This window comes from Eriocheir sinensis, chromosome 14 (assembly GCF_024679095.1).
Source record: "Eriocheir sinensis breed Jianghai 21 chromosome 14, ASM2467909v1, whole genome shotgun sequence".
NCBI classification, from domain to species: domain Eukaryota; kingdom Metazoa; phylum Arthropoda; class Malacostraca; order Decapoda; family Varunidae; genus Eriocheir; species Eriocheir sinensis.
This window is the reverse complement of record NC_066522.1, coordinates 3748167-3763156: the sequence shown is the minus strand read 5'-3', so window position 1 is coordinate 3763156 and position 14990 is coordinate 3748167. Positions and strand designations below refer to the sequence as shown.

Below are 14990 nucleotides of genomic sequence, written 5' to 3'. Positions count from 1 at the left end.
AGCAAGGTGTGGCATGCAATTAGGCGGCCGGGTCACATTAAACACCTGGTGCGACTCTGTTCAGTACGTACCTCCTGGAACATGTCTCTGTCCGTCCATGCACATTAGGTTCTCCTTTTCTGCATCCATGTTCTCACTCACACTGCCCTATCTCACTTCTTCTTTATTCTTTTCAATCATTTATTTTCCAGCAGGTAAACGAGCATCTACAAACTTTGCTCACTGTCCACGTCAAATGTAAAGAGTTCAATCTCACGTTCACGAGAGCTGAGGAAAGCCATATGAATGATCAAAAGTGCCTGGAGGGGAGTTTATTTTACATACCCTACCCACCAGGTGTAGCAATGACCGTGTTTGATCGCCAATGTGCCGCAGGCATTACGCAGGTTTGCCGCCTATCTGCCCGCGGTAAACAGGCGGCCTACCGCAGGCTGACCTGCTGCAGTCGTTGGTTTGAGTAATTGAAAGTTGTACATGGTCACCATTTAAAGGCGGTAAGCCGCCAGTCTGCTTGCAGTACAAAGGCGGCAAACCGCAGGTGCGCTGCCGGTCCCGGGAATATTGCTTATCTTGCCGGCAGACTGGGGGTGATCAGGGAAGATCAGGACTGTGACCGGGAATGTGTGCGAGCCCCTTAACAGGCTGGGGCTGTCCATAAGGTCCCTCAAGAAAGACTACATACGCACGGAAAAAAAAAAAAAAGGTAAGAATTTTTGCAAATTCGAGCCCTAGATCTGTGTTGTTGTTGTTTTGATTGCCGGATAGACGAGGTTCTACTGTACCATTATACATGTATAATGGTATATGTGTATGTATGTGCATACATTATACTATTATACTCAAGAGTTTTTGACAGAGTCTGGTACAAATCTTTGCTTTCTAACTTCCCTCCTATGTTTTTTTATTCTTCTCTCTGTACTTTTATCTCCAGTTTCCTTTCTGGCCGAGTTATCTCTGCAGTGATAGACAGCCACTGTTCTCCCCTAAACCAATCAACAGTGGTGTCCCACAAGGCTCTGTCTTATCTCCCACTGTTTCTGTTGTTCATTAATGATCTTTCCAAAACAAACTGTCCCATCCACTCATATGCAATGACTCCACTCTGCATTACTCACCATCTTTTAACAAAAGACCCTTCCTACTGGAATAGTGTGATTCTCGGCTGGACACTGCAGAACGATTAACTGCCTCAGACTTTGCTATCATTTCTGAATGAGACAGGAGGAACTTGGTGCCCTTCAGTGTCTCAAAAACTAATTTTCTCCACCTGTCAGCTCAACACAATCTTCCAAACACCTATTCCTCATTCTTCAACAACAAACAGATGTCCCCTTCTTCTACAATAAACATCCTCAGTCTATCCTTAACTCAAAATATTAACTGGAAACTTGAACAAGTAGATGAGACTTACCTTGTGTTAGTTGAAGTATGCTTGTAATTTTACGAAGCAAGCCGCCTCTGCTAGAGGGGAGCCTTCACATGAGACACACTTCGTAGCACCACCACCAGACTTCGAAATATACGACCACCCACATGCCGTAAGATAAGCATAACCGTATAGGATGGTGAATGAGTCCTAATCATGCAAGCATGGGAGGGAGTGTAGGGCATGTGAAGGCTCCCCTCTAGCAGAGGTGGCTTGCTTCATAAAATTACAAGCATACTTCAACTGACACAAGGTAAGTCTCGTCTACTTGTTCAATTTTACATCATCAAGCCGCCCTCTGCTGAGAGGAGCCTCCACATGAGGCTTTGAAGCCATGTGGGTGTCGTATCTGATATTAGTTATGAATTTGGGTCAATAAAATATTAGTGGACACCGATGATCTACTGATATGTTCATATACATACACGTGCACATAAGTATGACAAAATTTCCCTTTGACCTGTATAATTCATTTGACAAGAACATGTTATGAGCACCCAGCTAATCTGAACAACTGCTCATCCATTGTGAAATGCTGATCTACTGCTGTGTAAACTTAGTGTATAAATAAGAATAAACCATATGCCTTAGCTGTGCACCACACTTTGATACCCAGACATGGTAATGTAAATGTTCACAAAATACAAAATAACATTTAATTAGCTGCTGGAGCCCTATATGTAACCCATAAAGTCCACCCACATGTTGTAGTAAGATACACAACTCATTCTAATACGGCTTCCTGGAATGGGTCTGATTCGGCAATAATATGCTTGTCATAATATTTTGCAAAAGTGGTTTCTCTTGACCACCCCGCTTTTGCCATAATACACGTTACTGGGACAGCCATAGCCTTGGCCTTCGACGCTGCGGCTGGCCGAACAGCTGTGAATTTGGCGGTGTCTACCCCTGACATGTGAAGCATGTTCTTGATCCAACATGCGATGGTGTCTTTTGAGACAGGTTTGTGTGGTTTGATAAAGCTGATGAGTAGGTTATCCACCTTGTGTTTGGTGATCTGTCTGAGTTCCTCTGTCTGTTTAATGTAGGTTAGCAAAGTTTTACATACACACAAGCTGGCATCTTTAGAATAAGCCTGAAACTTCACTCTTTGAATGTTATAGTTAGGTCTGCATTGTTTAATGTTTCCCCCCAACTGAACAGAAATGTAATCATCCCCTGTGCTAATGCCTGTTAGGACCAACAAGTGTAAAGTCTGGACTCTCGCCGCTTGTGTAAGTGCCATCAACATCACAAGCTTCAGGGTTAGTTCTTTGAGGGACAAGTTATGTAATGGATACATAGATCTAAGTTCCTGTAGTACTGGTGTAACATCCCAGGTTTCCGTGTACCTGGGTTTAGTTGGTCTTAGATTGAACACCCCTCTCATGAATCTGTTAACCAGCGGGTGGTTCCCCGCTCTACAGCCATTCACCACAATGCCGAGGGAAGAGAGGGCACCCCTGGCCGTGTTGAGGCATTCATACCCCACTCTCCTGTGGAAAGTTTCCGTCAAAAAGTTGATGATGTTGGATACAGTGGGATCAAGGGGATTGATGTCCGACCTATCACAAAATTGCATCCATCTTCTGATGTGTGGCCTGTATTGTTTCGCTGTCCCGGGTTTCCAGGAGGCCAGGATGATGTCTGCACCCTCTGCAGATATGCCCCGTTCTCGGAGTGTCTCCCGGACAGTAGGCATGCCATAAGTCGCTGTGCTTCATTATTGGGTGCATCTCCACTGAAGAAGGGTGCGTCAGTACGTCCTTCCTCCTCATAATTATGTGGGGGTGATCGACCAACATCCTGAGTATCATGCCCATCCATGGCTGTGACGGCCACAAGGGTACAACCATCCACCCCTTGGCCCTTTCTGCATGCATCTTTTGCAGGCACCTAGTGATTAAAGAGAATGGGGGAAAAATGTAGCAGGTCAAATATCGTCCATTTAATTGAAAAAGCATCGAAATAAGCTGCCTCTGGGTCTGGCTTCCATGAACAGAAATAGGCCACTTGTTTGTTAAGTCTAGATGCAAACAGATCAATGGAAGGGGTGCCAAAAATGTGACATAGGTCTTGGAAAATTAGTTAATTCAGCTTCCATTTATGCCTGTCATTGACTCTATGAGATGCAATGTCCGCCATAACATTTTCTTTTCCGGGTATGTGTGAACATGTGACCCATGCATTATTAGCTACACACCATTCCCAAATTGAAGTAGAGAGATCATTACAAATTAGTGACTTTGTACCTCCCATTTCATTTATATATGTCATGGCCGTAGTATTATCGCAGAAAACTTTGATGTGCTTCCCACAGAGCTCAAGTCTGAAAGTCTGAAGTGTTAGGAGGATTGCTTTGAGCTCAAGAGCATTGATGTGTGATTATTTCTCCTCTATTGACCAAAAAACACTAGCGGTCTGCTGATTTAGGTGACCGCCCCAGCCTGTACCAGATGCATCTGTGTACAGGTCAATATCTGTGCCTGCTCTGAATATTTGCCTGTCCTGTGTTGAAATATTATTTATCCACCAAGTTAGATCAGCTTTCATCTCATTAGTGATAGTCATCCTCCTGCTAAAGTTTCCTTTCTACTTCTGCAAAGCTGCAATCTTTGCAGTTTCCAACTTCCCGTAGTGCAGTTTTCCCACCTCCACTGCTGGGGTGGCAGCCACCAGTAGGCCAGTGACCCTAGCCACTTCCCTGATTTTGACTCTGCTTGCCCAGGAGTTCCTTACAGGTTTGAGTTATCTTCTCTACCCTGTGTTCTGGCAAGGAAATTCTCATACTGTTGGTATCAATGATATTGCCCAAGTACTCAAGGCATTGTGTTGAGGCCAGGACTGACTTGTCTTCATTAATGCAGAAACCCAGTTTCCTCAACAATTTGATTGTATCTTGAATGCAAGCCAAGCATCCTTGCATGGTGCTGTTGCAAATAAGTGTGTCATCTATAACACTGGTAATACTGTAACCCTTTTCTCTCAGAGTTGCAAAAACAGGTTTCATCAGTTTTGTGAAAAGTCTTGGACCCTCTGAAATACCATTTGGAAGACAAGTAAACTGGTAAACTGTACCTTGCCATTTAAAACAAAAGAATCTCTGTTGTTCCTCTGCAATCTTTACCAAGTAATATGCATGTCTCAGATCTACTGAAGCCAAATAGTCTCCTGCATTGATAAGGTTAATGGCTTGCTCAAAATTCTCCATTTTAAAGTGTATGTATGGGATATGGATGTTTAATTCTTTTAAATTGAGCACCAACCTAAATTCACCGTTCTTGTTCTCCCTTAAAGAAATGGGAGAAATAATTTGATCCGCCTTCCTCTGCGTAACCTTAATCACCTTGAGCCTTAAGAGTTTGGTAATCTCCTCACAAGTAATTTGTTGTTCTACCTTATTAAATTGATATTCTAATTCACTTAAGAATAAATGGTCAATGTCCTCAACTTTGATATCAAGGTGGCAATGTTGTACAATATCCAAAATAATTGGGTCAGTAGTAATGCTACGCCACTCATGTGCAAAGTAATGCAGTCTACCCACTTCGAAGCTGTTACTTGCCTCTGCTATTGCCTGGGCCTGTAGTGTGTGCGGCCCCTGGCATTTTTTGAGTCAGTGTCATGACATGCAGAGGCTGGTTGTTGACTACCCCTGGAAGCCGACTTGTGCAGTCTATAAGGCTGGAATCTGGAGGAGAACCCCGTGCGAGGTCCTTCCCCAAAAACCTCTTGTCCTTCCTCCGGCGTATCTCCACGTAGCGGGTGGTTTCTTGGCTGTGATTTTGTGCTTCAGTTTCTCTGACTCTTCAATGTGCTTAGCAGACTGTGAGACGTCATCCCCAAACAAGAATCGGGTCATTGGCACCTTGTCTGAACAGAGGTGCGAGTACTTTTTGTTGATCTCCCGCTTCATCACAAAATGTTGCGCCAGGTTGTTCTTGTGGTTCGCATTGCCTAGCAAGGCCAGGGCACCGTTGATCATGCCCACTTCGTGTGCCACCACAGAGTGCTCTTCATCTTGCGCCACTTTATCCAGAGCCAAAAGAGATTTGGTGATGATAGTCGCCACTTGAAGACTGTCCTTGTTGATGTCCTTTAACCGCCAGTCTGCCTTCTTTGCGTCGGTTCTGAGCGCTTCTAGAATCTGCGGGTTGCACTCCACCGGAGCGAGTGCATGACAGTTGCTAGGCCTCTTGGCGATGTCATCCTCACAGATGTCCTTATAATCCTCGTCCCGCATACCGTTGTCAAACACGAAGTTCACCATCTCGGCCAATTGTGGATCGATCTCCTCAGAAACTAACTCATGAGGTACAAAGGTCTTAACCCCCTGCATTAAGGCGCTACTGCAAGGGGCATGCTCCCCAATTTCACCCTCCTCACTGCCAGAGTCGTGGAAACCCGCGAAGGAGGCGGGTGAATCAGTGCGGGGCGCACATGCTGAAGTACCTGCCCCAAAGTTTACCATAGCAGGCCCGGGGGGTGGAAACCTACCTTTCCGCCTTCAACTTGTCCACTTCACCTCTCAACTCCGACAAAGCCTCCAACACCGTGGTCCATGAGGCAGCAGGGGCCGAGGCTGGTGAGCGGGGCCGAGATGGTCTGTTTACCCCCGACCGCATGGCCCGCGAGGAAGACGTGCTGGAGTCCCGGCTCACGGTACGTGGGTTGGACCTGGCAGCACCCGCCCGTGAAGACCTGCTGGTCCTTGGCGTACTAGGTGACCCATGGGGTTCAGTTGAGTCTTCCCCTGAGGCCGACATGACTGCACACCTGCTGGAACACAAAAACACAACTGCCGTGGGCACGTGTGTAAGCCTCAAACACTGCGTAATAAAGCCATTTGCGAGGCTCTACCCGCTACTAGGATTATGGGTAGAAGGCACTGTACCTGCGTGACAGGTGACGTGGCCTTAACCAGACGAGTAGAAAAGTGCTGAAAATACGCGGAGTGTCGTGCTGCACAACAGCCCGGTGTGGCAACATAGAAGCAACTGGTGGTGGTGCGACTAAGTGTATCTCGTGGAGGCTCCTCTCAGCAGAGGGCGGCTTGATGATGTAAAATTAATATCTTATCCTTCATATTTCATCTCTTGCTAAATCAACTTCCTTGAGGTTAGGCATTCTGTTGTGCCTCCATCATTTCTTTTCCCCCTCCCAGATGCTATCCTTATACAAGGGCCTTGTCTGCCCTTGTAAGGAATATGCATTTCATGGGAGGTGGCCGCTGAGTGGTTAGCCTGTGGGTCCCGCGTTCACCGTGTTCTTGACAATACGAGTTCAAATCTGCTGCCACCACCTGGGATTTTTTAGTCACCACCGAGTGGCATAAGACTACCCACATACTGTCCTAAAGACAACCTATCAACCCGGACTCTAGAGGAACTGTCCAAGTGAATTAAGAAAGAGCTCTTGGGGATGGAATAAACCAAGAACAGATGGTGCCACCATACACACTTGCCTGCAACATGACAGGCTTGGGCTGATCACCAGGCTCTTAAAGAAAGCCTACAGGCGCAATAGGCCAGAATGTATAAAAAAAATAATAATAATAATAAATAAATAAATAGAAAAGTGGGGCAGGCATCACACACATAATGTGTGAGGGGGGGTTTCACACACACAGCTCTATTAGACAGAATTGATTCAAAGACTCTTCATTTCATCAACTCCCTCATACTAGAAGTTTTCTACCTCTTTAATTCTGCCACAATGGTGCATCTCTTTCTATTTTCTATTGATACTTTCATGCTGACTGCTCTTCTGAATTTACAAACTGCATGCCTCCCCCCCTTCCGCGGCACTGCTGCAGACGTCTCTTTACTCTTGCTCATCCCCATTCTATCCTGATCATTTATGCAAGAGTTAACCAGCATCTTCAGTCTTTTATCCCTTTCACTGGTAAACTCTGGAAATGCCTTTCTTTGTCTGTATTTCTTCCTAACTATGACTTTAAACTCATGCAGAGGAAAGTATCAAGATACCTCTTCACCTGATATTGACCTCTGTTGGCCTCTTGTTCTTTCTACTTTTGTTCGGAGCAAAGTATAGCGGGCTTTTTTTTGTTGTTGTTGTCTGCGTTTTCCCTTGAGTTGCCTTTGCCTCTCTTGCTTAAAAAAAAAAAATAAAAAAAAAAAATCATACCACAACCAACTCATCCCATTTGTATTTTGTCAAGACAAGACAAGCACATTCCAGAAAATATCCAACGCATCCAACATTCACTTACCCTTTCAAAAGTTGATATGCTCGTTTGCCATAACACATCAGCTTCAACTATTTCAGTCAACGCTGGTGATATATAGTCTATTCATTGACCTATGTCAAGAAATTAAAATTAAAACCTAAATTTGAAGGTCCCTTCAGAGTTCTAGCCAATAAGCATGGCAACAAGTTTAAAGTCCTCAACTTAACTGATTTTTCAGAACCTTTCTTCCACCTTAAGAAAGTCTTATCTGGCCTCAACCGCAATGACTCTTTCCTCCCTCAACTTTCACTCTCACTCATTCTCTTATCATCCTCTCCACCTCTCCCCAACCTTTCTCCTGATCATCCCTATCATTTTTGCAACCGAGACCAGACATGAGTTATCACATTCACTCATTCTCATTGTAATTACAATATGCCCCAAACAGATTTCTATATATGGCAATTTCTAGGGTCATGTTTTCCTAACGCCAGTCTCTCGTCCTGTGGGGTGACATGTTCTGTTCACCTGCCAATATGTATTGTAACCTTTTTCCTGTTCATCTGCCAACACTGTACTTTTTTTTTTTTAGTCTCATTGAGAACAAATGGACGTGTGGCTGAGCATTTGTAAGCCATTACCATTATTATTATTATAGTTAGTTATTATCATTATTATTATTATTATAACTTGGTTAAATTAAACTTCATTACAGCAAGACTGTTATTCACTATCTGGCATCTCAGTTGCTCATCGCTTGTGGCCGGCCATTGGTGTCGTGTTTTTCCACGTCCTATTTCTGGCCGTCTGTTTTGTTTACATACCAAAGGCGGATCTGTGTATGCAGCTGGTTGGGTGTACACTGCTGTCCCCCCAGTGTTTTCAAGCACGGGATGGCATATTGTTTAATTCTTTCATAGGAAATCATCAATGGATCCAGTACAGCGCTCTGTTTTGTAATAGGTGAAGTGAAGGACCAATAAATAGCCTTCATGTAGTGATTCATCAGTAAATTTACGGGAAATAGCATCTTGCTATTTAAAAAAAAAAATTGTCTTACCCGACCAGCTGCATACACGGATCTGTGAAAATAGCAATCTGCCTTTTGGTTTGTAAACAAAACGGATGGCCAGAAATAGGAGGACACAGAGAAACATGACACCGGTCCCCAGTTGAAATCAGAGCGCCAAGCACTTAACACACAGTCTTTTGCTCCCCACGTGTACTTACTCCAATACATCAAGTCAAGCCATGCTACCCTGTATTAAGCAACTCCAACCACAAAAGTACCAAACAGGAATGGTAACAACCCCATCATTTCAAAACACATGACACTGATGATTGTTTAACTAACACAGCAAAATGAGTCTAACACACAGTTAGCATGTAGCAAAACAGAAAGATAAGCTGACATGACCACTCAAGTACCATTTAGGATGTGTCTTTTACATCTTTATAGCTCAAGTTCCTCTTCTTCAGGAAGTGGTGCAAAGTGCTCCTCCACCACTTCAGTAGTGACCTCTTCCAGGTTCTTGGGTTTCCATTGAGGATTGTTATCCCGGTCCACTAAGACTGCTCGTATACCTGTCAGAAGGTGTGGAATATTAATCAAATAATAAAACTGAAATGATGACAAACAAAAGTATTTTAGTTGTCTAAAAACATTTGTGTTGATTTATCTAGAGAGCTGAAGTGATGAGTCTTTGAAACTGTACCTGTGATACTTTGGGGTAAAGGTAATGGTATAGTTGGGGGCATACGCTATAGCTGTGTATGGTGATGACCTAAATCCAGGCTACTTATCTATTAACTCAATGAGGGACTTTCAAAGCTGAATTCAGGGAGAGGGCAGCACTGCATCGTATCAGAAAAGGAAATATCTTTCCTTTGCATTTCCAAAAGAGCTATGAGGCAGAGTACCATAATATTTCACTCACCTCAAATATTCTTTTCATGAAAATTTGGCTGAGAAAACTTTGCTTCTTGAGAAACAAAGGTTTTGTATAGAAAGCCTGGCAACTCCAGTTTCTTCTTCCTATTCTTTAATCAAATTTCCAAAGATATCTGGTCCATCCTACTGTAGGGGCAGGTCTTAACTGGATGAGGAATGCAGCATCCTCAACCTCCCTAAGATGTCTTTCTTTCTCTCTCCTTCCTGTTCCTGCCTCTTTCTCAGGGTAACAAGGGAATTTATCCTCCCAGGGGTCTTGCATCCATGCCCTATGGTATGAAGTCAGTCCAGCCACTGATCTGGGTTGGTTTGGGGGAGGAGTTTGCAGTCCCTTTCTTATATTTTTCCCTTCCTAAAAACAAAATAAGAAGTAAAGGTCAGGGTTGTGGCCACAACCCCAATCCAGTTTTGCTGGGGGGCCCGGCTGTGCTGCAGACTTTCCTGATGCATCTGCATCTGGGCAGCCTGCTGTCAGCGACGGGTGCAGGGCAAAGTCTACAGGACCTCTGCACTTCGAAGGAGGCAAGGCCCCCTAGCCCCTTTTTATTTTTGGGGTAGTTAGGGTGGTGCAGAAGCAGCGCTCACCCATAGAATCAGGCCTGAGGTTAACCTACGGAGGGCACTGCGTGTGGGCTCCTGAGGCGGAATCCACAAAGGCTTAGTGCGTAGTTTTGAGAACATCGAGATTCACAAAGCTCGCACGTTAATAACTACCAACTAATCGATGACATCACGGGTTAGCGCGCGGATTTACAAACGTTTACCGCGCTCTGTGTGACGCTAAATTTGTTGTTAAATAACTACTGCCTCGGAGCTGACAATAACGCTAACAATATTATCATATTTACATATAAATGCTTATAAATCGCATTTTTCAACTTGAAATATAACTTTGCGAGTAGAGGAAGCCCATTTCTTTATAAAATTATGAGATATACACACTTTGTGAGGCATATGATAAGTGTGGGTGGTATAACAACACCCGGCCGGGGGATTGCCAGACCTCCCTCCTCCTTCATCTTCCTACCTCCTCATCCATTCGATCATCCATCCATCACTACATTTGTCCCTCCGTGGGACCATGGACCATTGTCGGGTGACAGCCCAGAGTTGGGCTGCAGATATGGCAAGACAGTCTTAACTTTTCCTTATTCCTTCCTTCCGTCCTTGTCTGCCTCGGTATATACATGTGCCACATCATTTTTAATTTGCTTTCTTCCTGCCTCAATCTCCTCCTTATCTTCTTTTTCTACCCCTTAAGCATGTTCTTAGATGACAAGACATCGAACAGCAGAGTTACCTTGACGTTAATGTGCAGCAATCAACGAAAAACGAAATAATTGTTCCTAGATTATGATTTAGTACAGTTTGCCTTAAAAAGAAAGAAAATGAGAAAAGAGAACGGGTTCTTTTGAAGCGGCAGCTGGAGGGGCCTCCCTACGATTGGTTGACAGTTTTGTGAACATGCTTGTGATTCGCTGCAAGGCCAATGACGTCATCAACCAATCAGCGGCCTCGCTGACTTAGCGCGCCTCTAACTACCATCTAAAGTTTGCTTTGTGAATCTGACGCTAACGTCGGTAGCTAAATCAATAGTGCATAGTTATGTTAGTTCATAGTTAGTGAGTATGTTTGTGAATTCGGGCCCTGGAGCGACTGGAGCCTCTCGGAAGATCATTGGCTGCCCTACCTATCAGATGAGCTCAGAGGACTGAGGATGGACATAGTGGAACTCTCTGAGACAAAGAGACCTAAGGGTCATACACCTATTACTGGTCCGGGATGAGCAATGGTGCCCATCTTAAGGGGATAGCTATTGGCATCTCCAGCCAACTGCAACCTTGTAGTTAAGGTTACTTGGGTTGATGAGCGTATAATGCAAGTAAAGCTGTAGCACACACTGGGCTTCCTGTCTCTTGTAGCAGTGTCAGCTCCTACTGAGATGTTTGAAACTGAAAAGGTGGTGTTCTATGCCAAACTTGACTCCATATTAGACTAATGCCCCCCTCAGGACACACTCACTGTCTTGGGTGACTTCAATGCTACTACTGGCACTGACAGGGTAGGCTACGAGCTATGTATTGGTCCCAATGGTTCAGGTACCAGGAACAACAACAGTTCTCTCCTCCAAAAGTTTGCAAAATCCAGGAGGTTGAGAAGTGTGGGTTCATGGTACCAGAGACCAGAGCTGCATCACTGGACTTAGTATAGCAATGCCAGAAGGGTAGCTAAGGAGACTGATCACATCCTTATAAGTACTCTTTGGAGGATCCTTCAGAAGTGCAGGCAGAGTGCTGAGTTCATTGGAACTGATCATAGGCTTGTTGTTGCAATAATCAAGCTTCATGTCAGGTCAAGAAGAATCTAGAGATGTAGCAATACTGTGTTCCATCTCGAGAGGCTGAATGACCTGGTATGTGCTCAGGTGTATGCAGTGACAGTCTCAAATCAGTTCATTGTGCTCAGCATCTTTGAGGACCCTGCAAAACTGTGGGAAATCTTCAAATGTGAGACTCTTTGAGCTGCCAAGGAGTACCCTGGAGAGCACCCGAGATCTAGGAGTGGATTTCCCTTGGCGGAGACGCTAGAGAATATTGAGGAGAGCTTGCTGGGAATCTGGACCACAAAAGGTCTCTGTCATGTAGAACTAGAGCTCTCCTGAGAAGGGACAAGGAGAGGTATGTCAGGGGTCTTGCTGAGGAAGTCAAGGCCCATTTAAATATGAGTGACCTCTGACCTGCTTAACCCGTAAACTGCGGTACGCCACTCAGGCGGCTTCTCCGGTAACATGCTGTACGCCTCTTGGAAGCACGATTTTTACATTGCTCCTATAAAACTGCTGAGCCTTGTACACCCTCGAATCTTTTTTTCCCAGTTAGCATTGCGTCCCATGTTTCATTTTTATCTTAGTCATGCAGATCTTGTCATTAGTTTGTTGCCTGTCACGAGTGATAATGAGATTTGTATGGGAAGCCTAGAGAGTCAGTGAATTCAGGATCCTACTCACTGTCTCTTCTCTGTTACATTGTAAATATAGTTATAAACACAATGGCATCAAAGTTCAGGCATAAAAAGAAGCAGAAGATGAGAAAAATAACAATTTGTTAGGAATTCAGAAGGGAGGCATTCTGTACATTGGTAACGCTACCTCTCGCACACAAGTCACATGCGCCGCTCAGCCCAGTTACCCGCAGTCTCTCACCGCCAGTTATGGGAGACAGTGCACTGCATCCCTTTCTAATAACATAAATGATGAATGCCCCCTTCCCGTTAGAAAGAAAGTAGCTTTTTATAAAGCTATTTTTTATCACTCAATCTATTTCATATGGCTGAAAATTATATTGGCTTTTCAAGAAAGCATTTTTTTTATATGGATTAATGTTGTAGGCTGAGCATGACAGGAAAGCATTTTCTTTGATATAAATCAATTACGTAGGCTAAGCACGACATAGGAAAGGAAAGGATAGAAAGGAAAGCTGCCTTGTATAGGAAAACCAGCCTCCTGCAGACTCCTTACATTCTTATGTTTTTATGTTCTTATATGGATCAATTACGTAGGCTAATCATGAAAGAATAAATCATTTTCTTTGATATGGATCAATTTCTTAGGCTAAGCATGAAAGAGGGATTTTCTTTGATATGGATCAATTGTGTAGGCTAAGCATGAGAAGCGATGCTATTTTATTTCCAATGAATTAGAATAAGTAACCTAATAAAGAAAAATAGTCTCACAGTGAAGCCCTGTGGCGGTTCAGAATACCTTGTGCAAGCTTGTTATATATACATCTCTCTCTCTCTCTCTCTCTCTCTCTCTCTCTCTCTCTCTCTCTCTCTCTCTCTAGTGTGTGTGTGTGTGTGTGTGTGTGTGTGTGTGTACACACACACACCAGCACCTGTTTGTTGTGGTGTTTATACGGGCCTGGGCGGCGCTAATGTGTTGGTTTGTCTCCAGTATTGACTATTTTTTTTTAAGATGAGTGGAAGGGAGGAGAATTCGGAGTGGAAAACACCAAGAAGAAGAGAATATGGAGCATGAGGAAAAGAACGAAGGATGGATATAGGAAGCAGTGAAGACGAGAGTACGGAAGGTATGGACATGTTTCTTCTGTTTTTTTCCAGATCTGCTAGCAAAGATTCGGCTATGTATAAGAGAATAGTGCTTATGGAAAAGAAACTGGACAAGTGGATCGAAGTAGTTAAGAGCAGAGACGAGGAGGATTTACAGAACAGAGAATTCCAGAGAGAAATTAAAGAAAGGGTACGCAAATTGGAGGACAGGGAAAAACAGATGATTGAGGAGAATGAGGAGCTGAAGGAAAAATTGGCAAAATATGAGAAATCGATGAGGGAAGGACTGAGAGTGGCAATTAAGGAAAATGAAAATTTGAAACAAATGGTAAGCAAAGAAGAACAGAGGGTTAGAGAGGAAGTGATGGGCGAAATGAAGACTTGGAAAGTGGAAAGTGAAAAAGCTAATGTAAACCTCAGAGAAGTAATTGAACAGCAGCTGAAAGAAAACAAGGAAAACGTAGAGACAGAGGTGGTTAAGGCTTTGAAGAAAAATGAAGAATTAGTTAGAGATGTGGCAGATAAAAAGAAGAGTGTAGTAATATTTGGTATGAAGGAAAAGAATATAACATAAACCGAAAAGGGAAAAGGAAGAACTAAAATTGGTAAAAGACTTACTTAAGAACTTAAATGATGATGAAGTGAAAAACCTTGAGGAGGTGGAGGAAATTTATAGGATGGGCCCCTACATGGAAGGAAAAATTAGACCAGTTAAATTGAGATTAAGATCGTGGCTACAGAGGAAATATTTTATAGAACAACTAAGTTAAGGGAAATAGAAGGATGCAAGGAAATATATATAAATAAAAATAAAAATGAAGAAGAAAGGAAGAAATGGAATGAACTTCTAGCAGAGGCAAAAGAAAGGAATAATGTAAGATCGGAAGAGGGAAAAAAAAAGAGGTATTTTTTTGGAGAGTTCTGGGAGATCAAGTCAGAAAGTGGTACATAAGGGAGAAGATAAAGGAGAGGGAAAGTTAGACAAGATCGATACAATTAAGGGATTAAGTGTGATGTATACAAATATAGATGGAATAATATCTAGTAAGCTGGAACTACAAGACTACCTACAAGAGAAGGAGCCCATGGCATTGTATGCCTAACAGAAACTAAACTAAATGAAGTCATCCAAATAGTGTTTGATAAAAATACAATGTATGGAGGAAAGATAGACTGGGCAAAGGTGGAGGAGGAGTGATGATAATGACAAAGAAGGAGTTATTAGTAAAATCAGTAGTATATGGAGAAGGAAAAGCAGAAATAGTGAGTGTAAATCTGGAGAACAAAAGCAGAGAAAGGATGACGATTACAACAATGTATGTACCACCTAGAACAACCTCATGGAGTAGAGGAAT

At 43.4% G+C, this 14990-nt stretch overlaps 1 protein-coding gene across 14 annotated transcripts in view; it reads right to left on the bottom strand.

Moving 5' to 3' along the window:
* The window catches only part of LOC126998341 (3-hydroxyisobutyryl-CoA hydrolase, mitochondrial-like), a 155924-nt gene that overhangs the window by 26462 nt on the left and 114472 nt on the right, over positions 1-14990 (bottom strand). For 4 of the 14 annotated variants that reach the window (XR_007752782.1, XR_007752784.1, XR_007752783.1 and 1 more), the window contains exon 8: positions 9045-9200. The exons of 1 other annotated variant lie outside the window; for it this stretch is intronic. Coding sequence is in view for 9 of the 13 variants with exons in the window: in XM_050859840.1 (XP_050715797.1) it covers positions 9070-9200 (131 nt within the window). In the remaining 4 variants the exon portion in view is untranslated. Of the gene's footprint in view, positions 1-1813; positions 3323-5523; positions 6206-9044; positions 9201-14990 lie in introns of those variants that run through there. 9 more of the 14 variants (XR_007752785.1, XM_050859842.1, XM_050859849.1 and 6 more) reach the window with 8 other exon arrangements.